The sequence below is a fragment of the Zeus faber genome, assembly GCF_960531495.2.
Source record: "Zeus faber genome assembly, chromosome: 16".
NCBI classification, from domain to species: Eukaryota; Metazoa; Chordata; class Actinopteri; order Zeiformes; family Zeidae; genus Zeus; species Zeus faber.
Window position 1 is genome coordinate 26,044,223 of NC_137202.1, and position 26,841 is coordinate 26,071,063.

Sequence of the window (26,841 nt, forward strand, 5' to 3'; positions counted from 1 at the left end):
ATGTTTGTTTTCTCAAATTCTTATATCCAAAATAAAACCATGAGGAACACGAAGAACCATCCTCCTGAAGAAAATGGTGACGGTGCTTTGTGGAAGCGCACAAAGCTAAACCGACCAGTCGAACAGTGAAGTGCACGTGGCAAACGTGTTGGTTATTCAGTCCACAGCACACTGGCACATAAAACCTCTCGTTGCGTGCTTTTAAACGTCGTCCAGCTGGGTCGAAACCGTGCTCATCAGCTATTTCTACGAGGGCTCGGCGAGCGGCAAAAATGACTGAAATGATTCCAATCCAGTCTGGAGTTGAAATTAACACATTGGAATGCTTGGAATAGGCGGCGAGAGCTGCCAGCCTCCGTAGGGTGGAAACTTCTGCGAGCAGCAGAAAGTCAACAGAATATGTTGCCAAACCGCAAGGAAGGGAGTAAAAAAACAAAAACAAAAAAAACCTAAAAAAAACAAACAACCAAACAAAAAAAACGTGTTCTGAATTAAATATGAAATGAAACCAGCGGGGGACTCTCAAGGGCAGGTCTGGGATGTCCAGAAGGGCGAGTGATTGGAACGCCCCAACGCCCCCCTTCATGTACTGCAGGTCCACCCTCCTCTCGAGTCTCCCACCCGAATCGCTCGACAACGGGGCAGACACATCCCCGGCCGCTCTCCCTTTACGCCTCGCTGGGCTGGCTCCCAGCGCCGCTCTATGAAAATATTGCGTGAGGCCTGGCACGAAAAGGGGAGTGGTAAAGCAGCCGAGCTACTACGACGGTGATGCCTTCCAATCACAGCCATACCAGCCAAAGCACACAAGACATTCAGTGGGGAGGATATCATTTATGCGAACAACAACTAATTACTTACAATGCAGCAGTCAATAGTAGCTGTACCGGTTTAGTAGGTCATGAGGTGACATTAATGAGCCAAGTTTTAAACAGGGAAGGACGGTGTCTTGAGTTGGGATTGTCGAGCTGGGTTTAAGTTCAAACTGTTTGAACTGTTTGAGAAAGCCGCCGCGTTGAGTTCTCACTCTCGCCGCCCGTGGGGGAAACAAAAGGATTTCAGGCGGCGGCTGCAACCGGCGACAGAGACATGGTCCGACATTGTTGATACCGGTCCGGCCGTCAGAGTGATATTGAAGTTCTCTGAGTACCATTAAAGTTGGGTGGCAGCGGTGAATGAGATGACATGGTGCGGTATTGCTCTTTATACCAAAGAAGAGCCACAATTATGTCGGGCACCGTATTCCCAGAAGGCGACACTCTCATTCGCAGCATTAAAAAAAAAAAAAAAGGTTTGACTTTGAAAGAAGATGATGTAATGGCAGTCACCGCCGCCGTGCCCCGTGCCAAGAGATCTCGGCGGGGTGGGGCAGTACGGTAGGAGCACAGGAGTACAAACGCCTCATCTTCCTCAGTGGCTGAGGCGTACCGACGGGCGGTCGCGCAGTGAATCGTGCACGGATTCGGCAGCCGATGTCCCCGAGTGAGTGTTGTAGCTCCGCTTAGCCTTGGGAAGACGACACTTACATGGGGTTTGATCGCCGGCCACGGTTACCCTTCTTGCCAATGACGGGAGTGCCAAAGTGCTCTGGGTTGGTGAGCGGGAGCCGATCGAGTGTCTGTGGCGGAGACAGTGCGTTAGCATATCACATTAATGACCTTGACGAGGTTCTCGCTATTGGGGCTAACCACAATGAGAGCTGCTACAGTGTTTATACAAACAAAAATAAGGGAGAAAGGAGGTATTGAGCACAGCTTTTACACTTAGAAAAAAAAAATGCACTCATAGCGGTTTACATTAACTGGAAATATTTCACCTGCCGCATTTTTTCTCTCCCCCACCCCCCACCCCCCACCGTGAGCTCAACATGAAGACGTGGGAACTTGCCTCGCTCTCTGCAAAGTGACGCGCTCCTTTCAGGCACAGGGAGGATCGCCGAAGGGTCTTCTCGTCGCCGTCATCAAACACTGGGAGACAGGAGAGTGGAGGGAGGGAGGGAGGGAGGGAGGGAGAGAAACAGTCAGGCTGCTGTATGTAGGCCAGGAGCTAAAACACACTACTACTCGCAAAAGTGCAAACAGTGAATAAGCCGATCCCAATCGGGTTGAGGCAATATTCTGAATATCGCAACTGTCACGAAAACACTTTGCCCCAATTATCTTAATTGGGTTAAACTCAAAATCGGCGCAGGCATGTCCCGATGAACAGACGTGGATTCCTCCTCAATCATTCGATTTATTGTTGTTTCGGGAGATAAACGGCACACACCATGGCAACTGCCGGTAAACACACACATTTTTGGTCGGAAAGTGAGGGCGTTTTTATGTTGGGGGAGCTAAATATAGCGAGATATTTGGATGGGCGCAACAACTGAAATGGGGACATACTCAAGAAAGTGTCTGAGAGGATTGTAGACGTCGACGTGTCGAGGTTTTCCCCGGAAGGTAGAGCAAGTACTACTAGTCACTCACCCAATCACACCACTCACCATGAACACTCGGGTTTTTCCAGTAATCGCACAATTCCAAATGCATGTCAACACCTTAAACGCATTATTACCTTAACCCGAATACTGAGCTTGATCTGGGTATTTAGTGCACGTCAACGCACTGACTGAGGCACAGATCTCCTCGTCGGTCGCCTTGGCTACAAATCAACGCCGCCCTCCTGATGTGGCCTTCCGGATTAATCTTTGATTGTGACAAATTTTGTAGGAACCTTTCAGACCGAGGCAACCCCCCCCCAAAAAAAACAAACAAACAAACAAACAAACAAACAACAACAACACAAAAACAAACACACTGGGGAACATACCTCCCCAGGATAGCTTTTTAATACAATTCCTTAATGAATTGACGCAAGAGCGTCTCAGATGTCACCTAGGGAGAGGCCAGTTGACTCACCAACAGTGTATATACTGGCGTCTGTCAGCTTATTGATGGTTGCCTCCTGGTAAACTCCCTCCTGATTCTTCGCCTCTACAACAGCACCAACCTGGGGGGCAAACGGGGGCCAGACACACTCCTGTTAACAGCTCATAAACAACTGGCAAACTGCCTGGTTACAATACCTTGCGGTGTGGAGAGAAACAATCTATATGGATCATTTATAAATAACTGGGACCGTTAGAGCTGTGAAACATCATTACAAGAAGGACCGAACGGATCTGCAGCTTTTCTGCTTCACTGTGTGACTCGTATTGTCAATATTGACTGTCCAATTTCAAAAGAGCTGCAAAGCCCCGTAGATCTGCCTCCATTATGTTCAATGAGTGGCGGTGGCTAAAGGAAAACCCGGGTCATTTTGTAGCCTATATGTTATTCTCAGATCAATGGGAGTCAACCGGAGCGATTGGCATGAGAATATTTTCAATTCTTTGGCAGTTGGCTAAAGCTGTTCTCAATACTGGATCAATTGAAAAGACTCTGATGGCAAAAACTCGGGTCAACTGCCAATGACGGAACAATCTGACGGCGATTTTGCCCTCCGTAGTCAGACATGCCTCACTCTCGTGGGCTTCCCTGGCTGCTCAATCCCTTTGCGTCTTACCTTTAGAGGCCCTTTGATGTGTTCATCGTGTACCTCAGCCGTGGACTGATCTGGCTTAAAGGTCACCTGGGGGAAGGAAAGGAAGAACGACACAGGGCAGAATCAGTAACAGGAGTAAACAATCTTCCCCAAGGGGAGGATGCATGACTCCTGCAGGGATACACACATCACATTGGGAGCAAATACAGACATTTCAGGTTACGATAGGAGATCAACCACTTTGGAGACCCTGTGTGTTCAACATTTTCCTGGAATGCATTTATTCCCTACTTTTTAGTTTGACCAACATCAAAATAAAAAAGATCGGTCACTGAGGTCCCCAAATAAATCACGACTACAATGCAATTACATTGTCACATTGTTCTCTGGTTTACCGTAGGTGTCCAAGGCTTTTTACGAGTACAGGAGCACAGTATTGCACTGATACCTGTATCAGCCGTTTGACAGCTTTCCGGACTCAGAGGCGTGATCGTGGAGCGTCACGTGTCACAACAACGCCGGCCTCTAGTGTGACATAACATATGCATAGGCCAGTGGACATCAATGATCTATTATTATACAAGTAATAACCTGGAGCTGCAACTTAATCACCAGAACATCCGCGCCACAATGTCCAAATTCTCCACCCGCTTACTCGCTACAGGCAACAAACAGCCTCCATGCAATCAATAAATAGGGAAAAACAACTTTTATATCAATCCACTGTTTAATTGGCTTATTTAAGCCATTTAAGTGCGATACTCCAGAGAAAACAGCCGGCTCCGTCACCACAGTGCCAAACTCCTGACCGGCAGGCAGCCGCAGCAGACATGCGCAGTGGACTGGGCTCCTCGCCTACGTAACATCGCGCCGGACACCAAAAAGTGTAATTATTGTAACTTAAACTTCACTTTTACTTTCCACTAACATAACTTCCGGTTTGCAGTCATGGTCGGGGTTGCACACATTACACGTCATAAAAATGTCACACCCCTGTCCTTGGCTGCAAAGACAAGAAACTGAAACACGTCAAGTCTCTATGGAGACAGGTGGTTATATTGTTAAAATGTTTTGTTTCACTTAAAAGCCACTCAGGCCCTACGTGTCTTTTACAGTTAGTGAGGTGTGAGGACATCGAGCACAAATGCTTCGCTTGCCCACCGGCTGCACCGGAGCGCGGAGCCGGAGGGAACGATCAGAAAGGGAGAGGTAGAGCGGGTGGAGAACGTTTGTTCTCCGGAGGCAGAAATATTAGACACCTCTTGCGCGAGCATTACAAAATGTATCCGTAAAAGTCATCTATTTGGGAACAGACTCCATACCGAACTTTACCGTAAAAGAGGCCAATGTTGGAATGACAACCTACTGCTTTTGCCCGATATTATTTATCCATCAATGTTACAGATTCCATGTGGGAAAGGGGCTTAAGTGTAATTGGGCCACCAACATTAAACTGCTGCACACAAAATCCAGTACTTTTATGTTGTTAAATAATTATTAATAATATAGAGTATCTATCATTTAGATACATTTCTAATCCGGGATAGCATAAGTTCCCTAGTTCTCTAGTGGAATACAAGTAAGAAAAAAAATATAATCAACTAGGTTCTTGTACGAAAACAGGAGGGGGAAGAAAAAAAATAGAGATCACAATAATATGATTCAACTGCTGTAATCTGGTGTCTGTGAGACAACATGACACGCTGCGCTGCCACGGTGGTTGAAAAGGCAGGTGAACACGCAGACTCAGTTGTGGATAACGACTGGTTCGCGGAACGAGCAGGCTGCTGCAGGCTGCTGCAGGCTGCTGCAGGCTGCTGCAGGCTGCTGCAGGCTGCCGAGCTGCTCCGCGTGTGCTGGAAGTTCAAAGGAGGAGACTGCCTCGCAAACCAGCAAGGCCAGTCAGTCAAAACACCAAGAGACACGATCCAAACGCATGCACTCCCGCGTCTCATTTAATTGAAATGTTGTGTACCTTCACAAGTGATAAAGCAACAAACAGGGGCACGGGCAGCCCTTCAAGGAGCATCAGACTAACCTCTGATTATATGGGCCTGGCTGGACGACAAGCCAGTGACAGACCTTTTTAAAATTGTTGTAATGCCAAAAACATATTCTATTCTACTTTAAAGCTTGACGCTTTATATTTTCTAAAGGCATACTTTCAAAGGCTAGACATCTGAACATAATTCCCCCAGTGTAAGCAGTGCAAAGGAACTGCAACGCCTATGATGCGTTATGCACACCACTCCCAGAACCGGCTGCCAGAATAAAGACATGCCATGACACAAACAATGATAGTAAACTTGAATATCATATCTTTTGTCAACTTTGGTTCCCTTCAACAACGGTTTGGCAAGGCAACGTTTGCAAACCGTAGGATATTTGATGACTGCCCATTGCATAGAGCCTGAGAAAATACCAGCATTTTGTGATAAGAATTGGCTGAAGACTGGCTGAAGACTGGCTAGCTGACCAATTAGCTGACCAATACCGGTTAGTTCTCTAGGTTATAAAAACTAATTTTCAAGACAGTGTGTTATTAAGTTATCTAGTTCTAAGCTACGCTGACGCTATGTATTATGAAGCGTTACTCAGACATTTCAAGAAAAAAAAGTTCCAAAACACACAGTAACATGATATATGTCAGTTAAATAAGCAGAGATAAGCAGCAACTTACCCCAAACTCAGTGGCTGATGTTGATGTCTGTCTGGTGATTATGGATGGCATCTATCTATCTATGTATCTATCTATCCATCCATCCATCCATCCATCCATCTATCTATCTATCATTTCATCCATCCATCTATCCATCCATCTATCATTGTATCCATCTATCATTGTATCCATCTATCTATCTATCTATCTATCTATCTATCATTTCATCCATCCATCCATCCATCATTCCATGCATCCATCCATCATTCCATGCATCCATCTATCATTCCATCCATCCATCAATCTTTCTATCATTCCTTCCATCCATCTATCTATCTATCCATCTATCTATGTGTGGTGGTCGCGTAGTAAACTTCTTCAGAGTTGGCCTGCAGTGCAGTATTGTAACGCGCTCCTTCTCGACTGCGCTTCAAATCTAGCAACGCCAGAGACGCCTTCGCTGTGACGGCGGAATCAGGGAAATGAATCAAATTCAACCAGAGACTGACGATAACAAGCCATGACAAGCGAGGCTCATAAGACACCGGCGCTTTCAGATCAACGGGAGAAAAAAAAAGAAAAAAACAAACAAACAAAAAACCAAGAAGGCAAAAAGAAGACGTAAAACTCGATGCCACGGAAAGGGAGGAGTCCCCTTACCTCCCCATGAGGAGGAGAGCAGGATGAAGGAGAGGGAGCGATAGAGAGAGAGAGAGAGAGAGAGAGAGTGAGAGACACTCCGCTCTTCAAATGAGGCTCGTTGCCCAGAAAGGTACGTCGGCTGGGATGTACCAAAAGATGCTGTGACGCGGGAGATTAAGAGAACCGTCTCCGACGAGGAAATCAGTGCGAACGTAAAACTGGACTCTGCATGAGCCTGGCTGCCGATCATATTAAGTGGTCATTTTCCTACTCCTTTGGAACAGATGGACAGCGGGCGTGGTTTAAAGTGTCTTAAACTCAAGCGCTAACTGTGAGCAGGTTGCCGCGGGTGCTTTCTAAAAAGCATTGTTTTAAATAAATGAATAGTAGAGGGAAAGAATGACTCAAACATTATTCGGGCCAGAAATAGCTTTCAGTCGCGTGACAGGAGGTCAAATCTATTTCTTCTACACATATGCAATAAGCTATCGCGATTGGGTGGTCAATTTGGATTTGCATATGTAAACAGAAGGATTACATATGCAATAAATATTTCTGCACTCAGAGGGTCATTTTGGCATCCGAAGCATATGCTGGGCAAAAAAAAGAAAAGAAAGAAAAACAAAACCCTGTCCATTCTGTTGTGCTTGCAGGGGCGAGATTAATGGAGTGAAGCGCTGGAGGTACTCCGAGCACAGCGGAATATTCACAATCAACACAAACTGCGACCAATTGCCGTGATTCGGCGAGTGTGTAACATGGGGCGCGCTCAGACTGCAGTAACTCAAAAAGTTAATCTCTCTCTCTCCCTCTCCCTCCATCAAAACAATTAGTGCGGCGATTAATTCACGAGTTGAGAATGTCTTATTAAGGTGATTATAACCCACACAACAACCTTTAGGCATGTGTTGGTGATAGCGTTAGCTCCCAGACATGAAAGTCAAAAACACATAAAAGGCCATCCGGCTGCTTTGCTGGTACGGCCTTTGTCTCGACAGGAGAAGTCACCGTACACCGCCACTCTGAAGAAGCAGCATCCATTCTTTGTTCCTCCCACGCACTTCAGCCAGATGTGAGCTGAGCGGTCCGTCTCTACTGTACCACCCAGATGTTCCCACCTGCTGTACGGTGTGCATCACCTAAAGCCTTTTATCAGCATCGCGTAGAGCCATCGGTGAGGGGTAATGGGGGTGGACATCAAACAACCAGATGCAGATTTCAGCATTCAAATAGTGATATTTTTTATAAAGTATTCAAATTCTATTCAAACTCGGAATTTTGTTCCTGCAGCCCTAATCTCAGCCCTCGTGCCTGTACACAATCCTTTATTTAGTGTGTGTAGTATTGTACCGAGTGCGATTAGTCTTAAGTCTAGTCTTAGGGGTGACCTACCTTGGCCTTCACCAGCCTCTTTGCAGTCTTAATCTTGGCCTCGCAGAAAGCCCCTCGGTACTTGGCGCTCACATCGGTCCCCACAGTCAGGTAGGGGGGCTCCTCCAGATTCTGGCAGAAAACACAACAGCAAGAACCACTTTACCCCATGGCGTCATGGAGAAATTGCAAAAAAAAAACAACAACAACAAAAAAACATTTGTCTAATAATAAATAAATGATGTCACTGAATAATGATTAATAGACAAATTAAGAAATTCCTCAAGCTGCATTCCTGACTCTAGGGGAAAGGCTCACGTCTTGCACCGACGGGGGTGTGGCCTTCTAATGCTCAGGCAGGACGCACACGTAGACTTCACACAGTTGAGGCCAGCGAGGCAAAAACCCACCCAGCTCGGTGGGTACAAAGAAAAACTGGCTACTTTATGATTGCTAGGAGGACTACAAAGACGCAAGCTACCGAAGACGAATAGCAACATTTTGGTCATATTTAATTCACCCAGACAGATTCACAAAAAAACCCTGGCAATCCGTTTTGACTCTCAGGCCGCCTTGGATGTGCACGTTTAACCTTGCAGAGGATGAGCTCACAAACTTTGAACCAATGTGCATCTTTGTATGCTTCAATGCCATCGGGTTTGAGTGCAGAAAGCTCAATCTTGGCGACTTGCTGAATAGTGAAATATTCTGTTACAATAACAGTGAGATCACTGGTTTTAAAAACCCAATATGTTTATTATATTCGGGAGTTGATTTATTCACCTAAATTTAAAAAGGTATGAGAGCATTTAATACACGAGCACGGTATTGGACCTGAGAACTGTATCTGTGCAACACTATAAAGATTCACCTCCTCCGTGGAGGACAGTTGCAGCTACGAAACAAAACACAAACATACTTCACACTGATGTCTTGCGGGAGGGGTCGTGGCAATAGAATTGGGAGGATTTCCAGTTAAGCCGGCGCAAATATTCAAGATAGGCAATTGTAATTTGTCTAATTTGAATCGAATTTGAGTCATAAGACTATCGGTTTGAAAAGTGAGTCCAAAATGAATGAAGACATCAACTTAGAAATTAGACATGGCAAATTGTAACTACCAGCAGACCCTTGCCGGAGAACCGAGCGAGGTCCTTTGACACCTCAGCCTCCAGGCAATGTTTCAAGCTTTTTCTTTTTTAAACTCCAGATATAAATGTCAGCCTTGGCAGAGCTATCTGTCTAGTGCACTGACCAAAGCACTACACAGGCACTTCTACAGGAGCACACATTTCTCTTGCAACCCTCGCACTTGGCTGTCTAAGTAACAACTCCAGATCATACCAGGAATGACAAAGTACAACAATACATTCTCGTCTGTTGAGATCTTTGAACAGATTATATATATAACTCCTACATCCTTTTTTTTTTTTTTTTTTCCATATTGGCGTTGGTGAAAATTTAAAAGAGATGCATTTTGCACCACTAATCCTGAAGAAAGCCAACCTAGTCCATTGAATAACTATTAGGATTTAGTCCGCGTGAATGATTTTCCGGCTGCACAAACTTGACTTTCCTGACAATATCAGCTGATGTGTTGCTGCACAAATCTTTAATAAATAGGGATGTTGAACTGAGAGTGCAGTGGGTAGGTGTAAAAACACGGTGCGGACCCAGCCAGTGCCTTGTCCTGTCGTCCAGACACTGCTCACATAGCAAAGCCCAGATTATCTGTCTGTAGGTGTAAAAGCGCTTGTCAGACATTAGCGTCATCTATTATGCAGCGTAGCATGTTGCAGTATTGTGTAGTCAGGGCCCAGACATTCACCTTTAGAAGGAGTTACCAAATAGGCAACTATGTATACTGTACGCCTTTGGCTGCCAAGAGCAACAAAACGGTTGCCAAATTATAATCATTGTACAATTGATGATGATCTTATATAATCATAACCCATATTGATATAACCCATCAAAACAACGATATTGAGAAACATAAACGCCCCCCTCAGATTTTTATCCGCCCTCTTATGTGTTTATCCGTTGTGCGTGGGTTTTGAATCCATGACTCAATTCATGTTCAGTGGTTCATCAACAAGGTGCTCAGTCTCGCCCCATTTCGTTTGTGATTTGTTGGTTGGGAAAAAAAAAAAAAAAAAAGCCACAATGACGACTGGAGTGCCCTTCTGAAAAACCTTTTCCAGCGAGTCGAGAAAAGGGGATGCCAGACACTGCGCTCAGTCCTCATTGGTAAAACAAAAAATAAAAGACACCGGCGCTTGGTGGAAACAAGCACTTATTCCGTGATAATGAGGAGGGTTATCACTGGACCTTCAAGCCCACACGTAAATGGGTGAATCAACATGCCAGGACAACTCCCGTTTCCAGTTTATAAACAGGTGACGGAGCTACGCTGCGCTCGTGAAAAGTGTTTGCAACCGGATTGCACAAGATGGTTGACAGCGGCCCAAATCTGGTGCTCGGGGGAACTGTTGTCTGCTCTGGTAATGTAATTATACATGGGCCGGCGGTGTTTGGCAGGTTAAGCATTTTTTGTGTGTGTGTGTGTGTGTGTGTGTGTGTGTGTGTGTGTGTGTGTGTGTGTGTGTGTGTGTGTGTGTGTGTGCACATACTATGCACGGTGGCCCTCGCGCGTAGTAAGGCCCCGCCTCCAGGAAGAAGAATCGGTGCATGTGGAATACCTACTATTTTTGGGAATACTTTTACCGAAATGTATCAAGATGGATCTTCCAAATGTTTGGTAATGTCACAGATATGTAGGGACGGGTATCGCTAAGATTTTAGCGGTGCTACTACTCTGACCAATACTGCTTATCGATCCGGTACTGACGGTACTCTTATTGGTTCTTTTTTTTCTTTTTTTAAGCGGAAAAAACAAAAACAAATTAAGAACAGAATTAGCACCCACGAGGAAAATGCAGATGGAAGAGGGAAATGGGCGCAGATTGTGTATTATGCTCTGCCGTGCGTTGCTGTGCCCCCCGTAACCCACCTGCAGAAACATGCAGAGGGAGAGAGGGTCACAGAGATTATACGCTCTCTCCTCTCGCAAATAAAATATAATTCCAGTAGCAGCGGTCATATTTCAGCAGCAGTGCACCACCGTTGCGAGGTGCATACAGGTATGGGGGAAACAGTGGCTGGTAATTCAAAGGGAAACACCAAGTTACCACGGAGGGTTTTAAACTTTTTTAAGCAGAATAAACTATACATGAGCTATTCAGTCGTTGAACTGACTTATTTTTCGTCGGCTGCAATGAAAGAGCTTTAGAATAACCACAAGGCAAAAGTTCAACCAGAGCTGGTCCTACAAAAGTTTAACCATGCACTGTCTACAGTTACAGCTGCAAAGTCACCATTTGAAATGCCTGGGGGTAAAAAGCCTGGATGGATATTAGATTAATATCTCATTACTATGGTGTCATGTGAAGCCAACTCGAGTTCTTTCACCGTAACCCAGGCCTGCAGATTTTTTGTCACTGATACCGATTTTAAGGGGCAAAAAATTACGATAACCAATATTAGCTGCCAATAATTTTTTATATCGTTTTTGTTTTTCCAGCATTTGGCAGAAAATAAATGGTTTAAGCAAAAATATTGCTTTATTGAATCAAATGAACATGAATGTGTTTGAATTACAAAATAAATATTTTCAATAATAACTTCATTTAAATAAAATCAGTTTGAACAGTTTGTCTATTATAATTTATTATTATAGATTTATTATCATAAAAAGCACTGGCACTCTGTCTAGTGTACTTTATGGCATACTACGCACACTTTTTTTTTTTTTTACAAATCCAAAATAAAAAAATCCCTCATACTAATTTGTTACTGTTGTATTTCTGTCTGTCTTTATAAACAACAATTCCAGGACAGATCCGGTAGTGACAGGGCCTTTCGTTATAGGAGATTGCAGTTAAAGTAGGAGCCCTGTTGGCACATGGCTAGAGGAGGACGACGGCGAGATCGCTGATTAGAGCCGATACACTTGGAACTACTTGATTCTAAAAGCTGGAACATGGCTGTCTACCACACTCAAATAAACCCAAGTCCAAAGAGTCCTGCCCCACGTCGACTCTGCGGAAGGAAATCACTAATTGTTGGAGGTTCCCAACTCGACGAAACACTGCATCAAGGCATCAACTTCATAAACTTTTGGGACAAAAATAAAACACGATTCAGACCCGTTGCTCTGAGGCTGCAACCTAACTCCATGTGTGAGGAAACAAACATGTTTTTGACTGACTTGGGGGTGAGTAAGGAATGTTAAAATTCCAATTTTCGGGCCACAACCCTAGCAGGGATGACTATGTTATAATAAGCCTTTCCACCATGTCTGTTTCCTGTCAAACTCAGTGCAGATAAAGTGCCTTAATGGGCACTTTATCTGTGAAATTTACAGATTAAATGTAGTTAAATTTGGTTACCGATAGTTCTTCGGAACCCAGATATTGGCCAATATATCGGTCGGACCATTCTCCATACTAACTTTTTCAGACATCGTCCCAAAACACAATTTTAACTGCCCCAAACATAACATTGACAATCCCAAATTTTAAATGTTGTTTCTTCACAGTATAATTATATATCATAAGTACATTTTAATTAGTTAAAGTAGTGGTTGTTGGCATACATGCAACACAATTCAAAGGATTAGGAAATAAACAATTGTATTTTTTTGTTATATATGGATGTTGACTGAAAGTGAATTGTCTTTTAGCAATAAAACCAATAAAATCAATTCTGATTCAATATAGATTATACTACAGATAAAATCACACTAGACCAATTAGACAAAAACAAATAACAACGATTTCCATTCATTTATTTTGCTTACAATTCTAATTAAAGTACATCAGAATTCCATTTGTTTGCAGATAAGATGCAAAGCGCCAGTTCAAAACCATGTTAAAAACCTTCCAGTCTATCTTGAGACCAGCAAGCAGCCTGTATCCGCATCCATTTTAGTGATGCAAGCCAACAAATCTTTTAAAATCAGCGATTGCCAATCTATGGCCGAGGTTATTGCAAGTGGGTAGCCAAATCATGGGTAAAACAAAATTATCAATTACAAAAACGTTTTTAAATGTAAAAAAATTTTTTTTTAAATTTAAATAGAAAAATCATTCATGGTATTTTTTCCTTGAAACCTTCAAAAATGCATCATCACTGATAGATAGGAACTTATGTTACTGCGTACTACGTCCAAGCCGCACCACAGTCGACGTGCACCTGTACATTTTGGAACTTGAGGTGATAATCAAAATGGATGCTTGGCTGGCATCAGGCACGCTGAAGAGGAAGGAAGCCATTGGTACATCATCCACAAGCCAAGTCCTGGCGGGACAGGCACTGAAGATGAACCGTTACCGCGGTGCGCGGTGTGTTCCGAGAGTTTATCAGACGAAGCTCTGAAGCCACGTCAACTGCGCCGTCACCTCGAGACAAAACACCAACAGGACACGTCCAGGCAGCTTGAATCTTTCAATAATAAACTCGAGGAGTGCAAGAAGAAAGTCCTGAAACGTCATGTGTGGGCACCAAGAACGCAAAGGATATGTGGGCCAGGCGAGTTGACCGGTCAAACTCTGACTCATTTGAGAATCTGTCTGATTTTTTGACAAAAGAAAAAAATATGGCTTCCCTGTGATCAATCATGTCAGAGAGCACCTGCACGGTTTGAGGACCAAGCTGCGCCAATACTACCCCATCCCAGATGTGCAGAGCAGCTGGATGGAAAAGCCCTTCCCAAGCCACAGTGACGAGACCCTCGCAGGCCTGAGCGCAAAAGAGAAGGACGGTCCTGTGGATCTTTCCTTCGACAGCGCGTTGAAACTGTCTTTCTCACAGAAGTACCTGACAAACTTTTGGCTTCATGTTGCTTCTGAGTACACCGAGCAGTCTGACAGAGCTGTGTGATTTCTGATGCCTTTCCCGACGACGTATCTCCGTGAGACTGGCTTTTCGGCGCTTGTGGCATTGAAGACGAAACACAGGAATAAACTAAATGTTGATCCAGATATTCACCCGAGACCGTCGTCCCTTAAGCCAGACATCAAGCATTTGGCGTCTGCCATGCAGCATCAGCCTTCTGGTGAGGTGGGTTCATATTAATGTGCTCCTGTTATTGTTAGTATTATCGGCGCTAGTGGAGTCATTAGGCTTCTGACAGCGCTTACTAGATACCGTTACTAATGTGACGCGAAAGTTCCATAGATATATGGTTTAATATATAGATAAATATAAGGATTTTAACACTACTGCACTGTTTGCATGAGAATGCATATGATTGTTTAAATATGCGTCCTCTGAGAACGGACTATTTTGCTCCCGTATTACTTTTGGTCAGATGTGGGCCGCCAACACTTTTGAGATTTTCAAGTGGAGTCCGAAAAGGTTGGGAACCGCTTGTTTAAATGATTCGGGAGTCTGGAGTCACTCTGCATTCCACCCAAGTAAACCCTTCTGACAGATTCCAATAATTCCTGTGAGAATTCCATTCACAACTCAGAGCCAACAGGAGAGGGACCTGGATGCAGACAAAATGAGAGAGCTCCTCCGCAGGTTGACAGGAAATCACGTGACAGCCGCGGAAATTTGTCTTCTCGTTGTTTTTTCCCCGTGAAGCAACGCACAGATTAAAAAAAAAAAAAAATGTATTCATTAAAAAAAAATTGGGAAAAAAAATCTATTGACTCTCTTAAACTATTAAATTATACAATATTTTAAATTGAGAAGTTTGCAATTAGGACAGATTTTTTATTTCTCTTTTAATTGGCCAATGTAAAGTCAAGTCTTTAAAAAGTCACCAATTATTTTAAATCAAATGTATTTATTAAACTGTTTATACAAAAAAACATGGCGAAGAGAGAGAGGGATGCTGCTGTCGCTACTGTGAGGTGGAACAACGAAAGCGAGGAAAGGTTCGTTGGAGCCTGGTGGGGAGTGTGGAGACTCTCCCAGGTCAGGGGGCTCTGTCCCCACTCTGGGCGCACGCCTGAGGACGGGGGCAACAAGTGCGTATCTCAGTGTGCGCTTACTGCCAAATGGAAAAAGGAAGCTCGTAACGTGAAAAGGAGAGACATTGCTGTACAGAGCTTATGCTGATGAGAAAGGTTATCCTGCAACACCTACACATGCCATTGTTTGTCTTTGTATAAAACAAAGTTTGAAGATCCTCCTTCATGAGAGACTTCTCCACCACTGCACAATTCTCATGTAAGAGTCCTCTCTCTGTGTGTGCATGTGGAAAGGAATAGAGAATTTGAAATGTTGTAAAAAGCCTTTAAAATGGTAAATTGACTTTCTAAATAAATTTCTAATAAATAAACTCTATATCGTTTTCCCGAGCCGAGTGAAAAAATAACCTTTCATCACTAGTGGAACCTGCGTACTCTTTCTTCAAATACAGTGGGGCAAAAAAGTATTTAGTCAGCCACCAATGGTGCAAGTTCTCCCACTTAAAAAGATGAGAGAGGCCTGTTATTTTCATCATAGGTAAACCTCAACTATGAGAGACAAAATGAGGAAAAAAAATCCAGAAAATCACATTGTCTGATTTTTAAAGAATTTATTTGCAAATTATGATGGAAAATAAGTATTTGGTCAATAACAAAAGTTCATCTCAATACTTTGTTATATACCCTTTGTTTGCAATGACAGAGGTCAAACGTTTTCTGTAAATCTTCACAAGGATTTCACACACTGTTGCTGGTATTTTGGCCCATTCCTCCATGCAGATCTCCTCTAGAGCAGTGATGTTTTGGGGCTGTCGCTGGGCAACAAGGACTTTCAACTCCCTCCAAAGATTTTCTACGGGGTTGAGATCTGGAGACTGGCTAGGCCACTCCAGGACCTTGAAATGCTTCTAACAAAGCCACTCCTTCATTGCCCGGGTGGTGTGTTTGGGATCATTGTCATGCTGAAAGACCCAGCCACGTTTCATCTTCAATGCCCTTGCTGATGGAAGGAGGTTTTCACTCAAAATCTCACGATACATGGCCCCATTCATTCTTTCCTTTGCACGGATCAGTCGTCCTGGTCCCTTTGCAGAAAAACAGCCCCAAAGCATGATGTTTCCACCCCCATGCTTCACAGTAGGTATGGTGTTCTTGGGATGCAACTCAGCTTTCTTTCTCCTCCAAACACGACAAGTTGAGTTTTTACCAAAAAGTTCTATTTTGGTTTCATATGACCATATGACATTCTCCCAATCCTCTTCTGGATCATCCAAATGCTCTCTAGCAAACTTCAGACGGGCCTGGACATGTACTGGCTTAAGCAGGGGGACACGTCTGGCACTGCAGGATTTGAGTCCCTGGCGGCGTAGTGTGTTACTGATGGTAGCCTTTGTTACTTTGGTCCCAGCTCTCTGCAGGTCATTCACTAGGTCCCCCCGTGTGGTTCTGGGATGTTTTCTCACCGTTCTTGTGTTCATTTTGACCCCACGGGGTGAGATCTTGCGTGGAACCCCAGATCGAGGGAGATTATCAGTGGTCTTGTATGTCTTCCATTTTCTAATAATTGCTCCCACAGTTGATTTCTTCACAACAAGCTGCTTACCTACTGCAGATTCAGTCTTCCCAGCCTGGTGCAGGTCTACAGTTTTGTTTCTGGTGTCCTTTGACAGCTCTTTGGTCTTGGCCATAGTAGAGTTTGGAGTGTGACTGTTTGAGGTTGTGGACAGGTGTCTTTTATACTGTTAACGAGTTCAAACAGGTGCCATTAATACAGGTAACGAGTGGAGGACAGAGGAGCCTCTTCAAGAAAAAGTTACAGGTCTCTTAAAGCCAGAAATCTTGCTTGTTTGTAGGTGACCAAATACTTATTTTACAAAGGAATTTACCAATTAATTAAATAAAAATCCTACAATGTGATTTCCTGGATTCTTTCCCTCCATTCTGTCTCTCATAGTCAAAGTGAACCTATGATGAAAATTACAGGCCTCTCTCATCTTTTTAAGTGGGAGAACTTGCACAATTGGTGGCTGACTAAATACTTTTTTGCCCCACTGTATCCAGAGAAGATCATGCAGTGACAGCGATAGAAAGGCAGTCGGCTCAATTTGTCATTTGGCAGGTGATAAAAAAATAAAAATAAAACAACTGTCTTCTTTTTAAATTTCTTTTACAAAAAATCCCCTTGGTCCCGAATGCGTACTGGGGAGGATTTCCTTCCATCCCAAATGCATATTTTATTGTCTCGGGACGACAGGACAGCCAGTCTCGAACCCTGCCCTAACCCTTACTAGACTCTCAAATTATTAAAAAATAAAAATAGAGCTAATAATGTTAAAAGCTGGTGGAATTCCCCTCTCCCAATATGGGTCAGGCCATTTAATGGATTAAATGGGTTAAGGAGTTGTTACAGCAGCCAGCGAGGGCAGAAAGAGAATAGCTGCATACAGTCCACAGGTGCTCTGATACATAACTATGAGTACTGGCAGGCATATACAGTATAAACACCAAACAATAGATCAGTGGTTGGCCGGCTTTGATAGCCCAAACCAGTGTTTCACATTGCATTTCTCTAACCAGGCTCCAAGTCTATTCTCTTTGATAGCACAGCTTTTTCCCGCTGTGGGTGTCTGGCATCGGTGTGAGTTGTCTGAAGCTAGCTCACATGGCATTACGCCAGTCTGGACCAGCTGACAGTTACAGCATCTGTGTTGGGAAGAGGGAACACCCTCTTCCTCAAAAGACAGCCAGAGCCATACCGAGGCAATTCAAAATGAGAGCAACTCCAACTCACTTCTTAAATCTAGTCTGGAGGGATATATACAATGAATAATGACTAATTGTTTATAGTGATGTTGGTGTGAGGGACGCTGAAGGGGGCTTATTATGCTCCTTTTTACACAAGTTAGTATAGGTCTCTGAGGTCCCCAAAACATGTCTTCGAAGTTTGTTGCTGAACACCACCAAGATTATGCATTCTAGCCATTCTAACATTCCTCCATAGCCCTCTTGTTCCAAAACAGACATTTTTTTTGCGGTAGGAGCCACCCTCCCTAGACACCAAGTTCTGTGAGCCAATAGTGTTTGAACACAAGTTCAGGATTCCGGAGCCAATGGTGTTTGAGCATGGCTTCCAGGTTTCGTTGTATTTACTCTGTAACTTACATTGATTTCACCTCATCATTCCACCAAAATCTGTTTCTGAAAAAATTTGTTGCAAGAAATAAGCAATCCAGTTGCTCGTATTAGATCTACAAGGCCTAATTTGAAAGTTAGTTCCGGTTTTTGTTGCCGTGCTGCAAGCTTGTGGGAGACACCTCACCGCGAGACACTCCCGGACTCCCGGACGTGGGGATTATTTTTTTCCATAAACATTAAAATCGATAAATAAATAAATACATCTACAATAAATACACACTATTCTTATTGGTTTTGTTTGGAGAAACACACAGCAGATCCAGTGGAGCAGATGACTATATAAAGAAATCCATCACAAGCTGATGTTAGCTCATTCTGAAAGCAGAAAAAAACCTTTGAAAGCAGAGCGTTCAGAGCAGTCGGAAGCCAGAGCATTTTGTTCACAGTGATTACTTTGTCCTTAGTTGACCTCATTATTTGACACTTTAGCCATGTCTGATTTGAACATCCAACATTGTAACATTACAGTATATATGACAGAAAATAAGGAAAAGCATAATAGCTCCCCCTTAAATTGTGTCAACTCGGGATGCACCGATTGTGCAAGTCTGGGCCAATACGGATGCAGATGTTTAATAGAACAATTTGGCCGACAACGACGTTTTCTGAATTTCCCTGAAAGCGGCATCACTTACAGTTTTCCTCGTTCCAATGAACGCAGCACCACTCCCTGCTTTGAGCGCTGCAGAGAGCCGTGTCCGCATCTTCTAAAATCCATCATGGATGCCGTCGTGCTCTCAGACGGATAAAAAAAATAAAATAAAAAATTGCTAAAATGAGTTGCCCAATATACTTTGGCAACCGTAAATAAACCTGGGCGGCCAGTCCAAGTAAAGTTGATGGGGCGAATTCACAAAGCAATTGTGTGGCTTTTGCAGCCGCTAAACTGGAACAAATAACAGAAAAAGCAAGCGTCTAACTCTCATAGTACCTGTAAAGGTGAAATTCACTGCTAATTGTGCTGCCGCGCAAATACCACCTTGGTGCACCAGTGTTATTTGCGCATTTTTCAATTAAAAATTATGCATAAATTTGGTGCAAAACTGGCCTCTTTCTATGCAAATGTGCCTCGTTGTAAATAGTGTCCAATTCACAAACACCGGGCTAATAGCCACGTGCAGCTAGAGTGAAATTATTAGCGTCTGCAGAGCAAAAAAATAAATTAAAAAAAAAAAAGCAGCGCTGCAACGCCGTCTTCAGGGAGCTGGTGGTAACTGAAGCGCATTTATAATGGGTGTCACGCCCAGACTTTCCAGTGATCTATCAATAATAGTTTGACATTATTATTCCTGTTATTATTCTCCTTGCCACTGTTCGGGCTAAAGGTGTCTGGAACAGGAAAACCACTGGAACTATGGACACGGTTGAAGTGTCGTTACAACCGGGATATCGCAAAATAAAAATAAAAAATTTATCATTTTTAAAAATATATTTGATTAACTTTGGCACCGATACGCAAATATTAACTAAATGGGTTTTTATTTCTATATAAAAAGGTGGGCAAGTAATATAATCGGTGTACGCCTGGTGTACACCGTGTAACCATGGCAACCCTACTCTGCAGGTTCGGTAGTTAGTTTCCTGTGGTTTGAGCCTTTTTGTCCTTCCTGTTGCTCCATATTTCCTCACAAACACACCAACAGGGTTTAGCTTTAGCCGCTTGTGTAAAAACACACTCTTCTCTCGTTCGAGCGGCTCTTTGAGTCATCTTTCTCCTTCAATGGGCCGGGGGAGTCGGCGGTCTTTTAGAGGTGGCGCAACAAGGTTTTCTTACCATAGTTGTATTTGCGTAAATTGAGGAATTATTACTTAACTTTGGATTTTTTTTTAAGAGTTCAAAAGAATGAGGTGTTTTGCTGTGTCAAGCACAGAAAATAAGTCTTTATCAGTTTGTAGTTCTTTTATTTCATAAATGCAACAAACTACAGTTCTTATATACAGTACATAGCATAAGTGTAATAAAACACTTCTGTACATCCGGTGTTATCTTCATTGTAGCGGTCAAATAGGTTCTGCGGCTCCAGGTGGGTTTTATTTGGTGGGAATCACGCCCAAATGGCTCTTTTAATGCTGAAGGTTGCCGACCCCTGGTCTAGATGGAAGACTTCTGTTCTTCTATACCTCTTGTCGTCTAGGTGACGAGAGGTATAGAAACACTGTGGGAAACACTGGATAAACATCGGCCACTGCCATCGGAGAATGTCATCTTATTTGCCGATAGGCCGATGGCAGTCAACAAGGCCAATATCGGCCGATAAATCGGTTCATCTCTAGTGTCGAATAATCAACAGACTGTTGGCGGTAGTAATAGAATGTCGGTTGTAATAGAATGCAATTTTCAAATCGCAAAGGCTGCAATTAAATATATATATATTTATTTTTTATGTTACACAATCTAACCAATCAGAGGGTCGGCAAGACCTGGCCACATGGGCTGCATGTACACACACGCTACCGCATGTTCATGTGACATGTGAGTGGATGAAGAACAACTTGCCAGGCTACGCTTTCATTTGTTGATATCTTGTGAATGTGAGTGTCAAGGAGGATCAGTACGCTGGTCGTCTGGACCTATTTTGGATTCATGAAAGAAGATGCTGCAGAGTCAGGTGTTGTGCAGAACGTGCCTCGCTACCGTAGCTACAACATGGGGCAACACTACAAAGTAGGAACAGTATTAAACAGATAGAATCTTACAAAATACACAGGGATTACACTTCAATGAGGAATTATAAATAGGGGGGAATCATCCATTTTTATGCGTGTGAATCGTCCATACAAGGACGCGAACATGGCTCTCCGTGCGCCCAATTACCGAGCGCCGTTCCTCCAATTAAAACAAATAAAAACAGTATGGGGACAGGGCATGACTCGCAGGGATGGGTATCGTTAAGATTTGAACAGTACTACTACTCTTGCCTGTTACTGCTTATCGACCCGGTACTTTAATGGTCTACCCATCGGTTCTTTTTTTACTTTTTAAGAGAAAAAATAAAAGAAAACATAGCTGCATGGCAGCAGCGGACCAGGTTCCACTGAATGAAAAGGAATGAACGAAGGAAAAAACTGTTGTGCACAGTGCGTCCAGCTACACATCTGTACCTGGCTCTTCTCTAGATCCACCTGGATGGCGGGAACTTCAATTTACAAGAGATCACCACAGCACTTGCTAGACATGTTTACCATCATAATTTTTGCGCCATAGCTAAGCTTTTTGCAAAATATGTTAAAAGGCATCCCGTGGACTTGCCCTGCAAATTTTGCGTCATTTGGATTGACTGTTCTTGAGAAGAACATTTTTGAAGTTTTTTCAAATCATTAAAAACGGTGGAAACAAATTACAGTACAGGCGGACTTCATAAGTCCCGGTTGCAAAATTGTTCAGAATGTCCAGCTGCATATGTGTATCAAGTTTCACTTTGCTAGGACAAGCGTGGTGGCAGCAATGAGCCTTTGACTTAGAACGCATATTATAGCGTCGCCTATGGGCCTATCAGTGCCATCGTTTGTGTTCAGGTTAAATGTGGCCTGACCCTTGGTGTGCCAAAATGGACAAAAAGTGACCAATGCATGGATGAGTTATTGGACGAAATACCGGAGAAAAATAAATAATAATAGGGATTACAGCAATCACAATAGATTTCCCTACTTTACAGTGGAACCCTGATTAAGAGCAGAATGGAGAGGGGGCGTTGCGCTGTCACTCAGAGCAGGGTCTCCTTGTGCGTGTGAGAGGCAGGCAGAGGGAGCCAACTCTGCCCCCTCGCCCATATCTATGTCCATACATATGGAGCGAGATGAGAGAGAGATGTCTCTTCTGATAATAGCTAAAATGCTTCTTAAACGGATATCTTACTCTCATTGCAAGTTCGAAACGGGTTACATAGCCTAAATAAATAGAAAATACATTTTCTTAATTTCTCCAATACCGTTAACAAGACAGTAACACTAGATCGGCGTATCGTTACTACGGCCATAAAACAATTTAGCTCCAGGACCCATTCAAAATTGGGTCTCGGTACCCAACCCTAGGCATGAGAACATGACCCGTTACTGGTAAACCGTAATACCACGATGATAATGGCTTTTTCACCGCAGTAAGAAAATAATCAAACTGTCAGCCCTTCCGTTTTGACTGACTTGGGGGTGAGTACGTAAATTCTGCCATACCGGTATCAATGACTCACAGACATTCGTCCATTGTGAATAGTACATTTGAATCTCGTCTGGTAACGGTTAATGATTGGTTAGCGAGGGTCGGCTATCACTCGGAAAAAAAAAATTCTGAATGAGCATCATTAAGACCAACATAATATTCTGTTAATCACGTTGTCATTAGGGATGCCACGGTGAGGATTTTTTCCAAGCGGTTAATAAACCCATGACAACACCTGAGTTGCCGGTGACACCGGACCTCTTACAACGGGGGAGTGCGTGTGTGTCCCCGTTAGGCAAGGACGCTAATTATGGACGGAGGGAGACAGGTCCCGATCTATACCTGATCTAAGGCCTCCTACAGCCTCCTCTCCTCCCGTGATAAGCACACTGTGCTGCGACTCTGCTGCGTGCACAAGCAGACACTTTCACTTTCGTAGCGTCCGACTATTGATAACACGCTTAGTATTTTACAAATTACAGTTGTTTTAAATTTATTTATATTAATGTTGGTGCTGATAGATGAAAACTATCTGAATGGGTTCAATTTCTATTAAAAAAAAACAAAAAAAAACAAAACCTAAACGACAGTGGGGGCGGTGGGCAAGTAATGTATAATATAATCCGTCTGGGCTCGAACACCGTGTTACACTGGTAACAGCCCTAGTTGTCATATATCTTATTACTAATGCAATACAAGTATGATTTACGGCGCCAGCACAGGTTCCTGATGCGGCCTACTTTTTTATTTTATTTGCCAGAATGTCTCATGAGGACAAATAACGGTTCAGTCGATTTGCATAAGATCTGTTACCGGTAACATCTGTGTTGTCATGAGTTTATTAAGCGGTGTGAAAATTCCTCAGCGTGGCATCCCAACGCGTGTGTGTTTGTTTGTGTGAGTAAGCGAGCAAGCCAGAATAAGAAGAGAACGTGAATGATAACGTTTGTTTTCTAATGTAGCGGTGTGTGTGTGTGTGTGTGTGTGTGTGTGTGTGTGTGTGCGCTTGTGTAACACAACTTAAGCTGTATGAAGTGCACTGGTTTCAAATGTTTTTTTCATTTGTTTCAGAAAATGCAATGAAAGATGACAGAGTGTCAAGAGCAACAGGGCTGTGCAAGAAGTTGGCGGAGCCCTTCTCCCACAGTTGGAAGAAGAAGGCAGCGATGACCGAGGCAGAGAGAAAAAGCCCAGTCTTCCCGGACACGCCCTCATACTTCAGGGCCCAACGCGACGTGGATCCAAAGAAATGAGGGCTGCAAGAGTTTTGGAACAGACCAAGGCCACACCCCAGGTATTGTCAGGCGATCAAAAGGAGCGCCCCCCTCGTCCCAACCCGGCAGGATATTGACGTGTTATGGTGGAGGTACACTTCAAAGAGAAGTACAAGTTTTTGACCAAAAAGACGTGTTCGGAACGACATCCGAACAAATTGTTCTTGCGGTGTTCTCTGCGCCAGACCCCGAGGCAAACGTGGTCTTCCTCTATTTTGGGAGCCCCCCTGGTCTTGATTGATCCAAATGCCGTCGCGTCACGGCAGGAGACGGACTTCAACCTCCCTCCGTGGGTCATTCAACCTCCTCCCTTTCCCTGGACAACGTGCTTGTTTTCTTACGGAGCCACAACACACACACACACACACACACACACACACACACACACACACACACACACACACACACACACACACACACACACACACACACACACACACACACACACACACACACACACACACACACACACACACACACACACACACACACCAATTCAGCCACGCATTGCAGAACCACAGTTCCCAACACAGACACACACTAGTTCAACCAATCCCAAGAATCGTTTTAAAGGATCAGCGATTAATGATGTATGAGGAAATTTAAGACCGAACCCACACACTCTCCTCAAATACAAACGGGTACTCAAGTTAAAAAACGGTAAACAAGTCTGAATCTAACTCAGTGTTTGTTTTTTCCTCTCCTCCAGCGCTGCCCATCAAAAGCCACTCCCACCTCCTCTCACTGTCGCGTTCATGCCTCTTCCCCGCCGTGTTATCGAGTTCTTATAGAGTATTCTACAGACTTTGTTCTGGGACATGTTCTCCAGTGGTTCTCATGTCTTTTGTTCTCACGGCTTTTAAAGAGTATCTCCACCTTAAGAGTCCATTCACGAGGCGTCACATCCTCTCCAGGAATTTACTGATGCTCTTTCTGGAGAGGAGCACCTCTTCTCCAGCCAGCCAGATACAAATATCTATCTATCCGTCCATCCATCCATCCATCCATCTGTCTATAAAGATTCAAGACCAGTGTGGCATCTCCCGCTTTGCCCGTGCAACGTGAAGATGTCGTGGAGGCTGAGTTGAATAGTGACCGGATGACCCCCGCCATTGATGAAGAAGATCCCCTGGCCTGGTCAAAGCTGCACAAGATCAACTTTCCACAACTGAGCAGGTTGGCCTGCAACTATCTTTGTGTACCAGCCACAAGTTCCCTCTCAGAACGTCTCTTTAGCACTGGAGGGACTACAGTTACTTGTACTCGTGCGTCCAGCAAAAGCAAACTAGTGAAAGTGGATATGATGGTTCTCCTGGCAATAAACCTATGAGCTACCGAGAACCATACAGTAGGAGGATTGTGTACTCCTTCTGCATTTTGGTCTGTGTGGTTTGTTCCTGTTACTGACTGGAGTTCAGTAAGATTAATATTTATTCAATATTTATATTCCACATCATAATCCACATATTTACACGTTACATGTTTATTACAACAACTGAGTTTTCTAAATATTTTTACAGTGGTAGAGCCAGAGGTTTGTCATTTTTTATGTTTCTGCACTTTAGTTTGTGTGATTTGTTACGGGTACTGAATGGAGATCAGTACTTTTCATATTAATGTTCACACCCCGCCTGTTGTTCTGCAGTGCTTGGTTGTTCCTTTTTCAGATTTGATCAAAAAGTCACAGGGCTCAACACTAACTTAAAAGTGGTTGCCAGGCATCAGCTTTTGGTTGCCAAACTGATTATATGGTTGCCATTCTTAGTCACTTTATATTTTGAGTGATTCAAATACTATGCAGATATACGTCAGCTTAATAATGACAATTTGACATAAGAGGAATGTTCAAAAGCTTTATTACAGTAACCAAACAAAATTCTTTGTCGTATCTTTTATCTGATATCTGACTTGGACCCCCAAAACAGGTAAAAACAACAGGTGAGGGGGGCAAAAGATTTAAATGTCCTTCATATCTGTAATCGTAAACAGTACAATATATTCCCATATTCATGCCTGGAAGAATCTTGTAATATGATTTCAGACACCCCTAAAGTGGACCATACCATTACGTCTAGGCCAGCTGGAGCATCTCCAGCGGAGCAGCGCCGCAGTGGAGGGTGCAATCTGCAGGTCCGATCAGAGCAATATCTTTCCACGAACAAAGCAAATAAAAAGTGTGCTTTTATTGTAGATTTATTTATTTTACTCCATTATCTACTTGAATGAAACAAAAATAAGCCCCGTGCTTAACGGGAAAATGGTAAATCACAATCTGTAAATGCCTCGACTAGCAAATAACTGTTGTTATTATCCTTAGTTGGTGTGTCCAACTAGGGATAATAGGGGGATACCAAGAATATAAAACTTGTAATTTACTACTCAAATATAATTGAAAGCTGTCCAAATATTAACATGGCATGTTATAAGTGTTTTAAAGCAATATGTTCACTAAACTGATTAGCAGCGGGGCTGTGATGATAACTGCCATACCGTGGTCACATGGCGTCACCGCGGGGTTGAGCTCAACACTGTCATCACCGCAAATAATAACATTCTGGTGAAAGTTACAGGAGTGATATGAAATACAAACACAATAATCATTGTTGATGTATCATCATTGACTGTCTTTCGCCCTATGTTCAAGGGTTTCTGGAGAAACAAAACTTTTCAGTTGCTCCGCTCGTCACATCAGCTTTGTGCGCCGTGTGCCAGGTGGAGGGACGGCCCATTAAACATATGATTTATTTTGTGTGTGTCCGATTATGATTAATTATTTTGAGAGCTGTACCCAACTCAGAGTTTGTCAGTTAAATCGGATTAAGCTGTTCAATACGAAAGCAGCGCATGGTTCAATGTGCAATGCGCGAATGGAGGTATGACGCCCAGCCCCGTCCCTCAAAATAAATCAACTAAAAACTCACTGTTTTTAGTTGATTTATTTGGTGTAACGGGGCACGACTCTCTGCGATCAGGGCGCTCAATTCACACATCTCACATTTTTAGTGGCCGATGCCGATTTTTAGAGAGCAGGGTGGC

At 43.5% G+C, this 26,841-nt stretch overlaps 1 protein-coding gene across 1 annotated transcript in view; it reads right to left on the bottom strand.

Moving 5' to 3' along the window:
- The window catches only part of arid4b (AT-rich interaction domain 4B), a 56,212-nt gene that overhangs the window by 18,652 nt on the left and 10,719 nt on the right, over window positions 1–26,841 (bottom strand). Inside the window, exons 3-7 of the mRNA XM_080016464.1 lie at window positions 8,222–8,332; window positions 3,550–3,615; window positions 2,904–2,994; window positions 1,888–1,967; window positions 1,527–1,618 (exon numbers count right to left, since the gene is read on the bottom strand). Coding sequence (XP_079872590.1) covers window positions 1,527–1,618; window positions 1,888–1,967; window positions 2,904–2,994; window positions 3,550–3,615; window positions 8,222–8,332 — 440 coding nt within the window. The remainder of the gene's footprint in view (window positions 1–1,526; window positions 1,619–1,887; window positions 1,968–2,903; window positions 2,995–3,549; window positions 3,616–8,221; window positions 8,333–26,841) is intronic.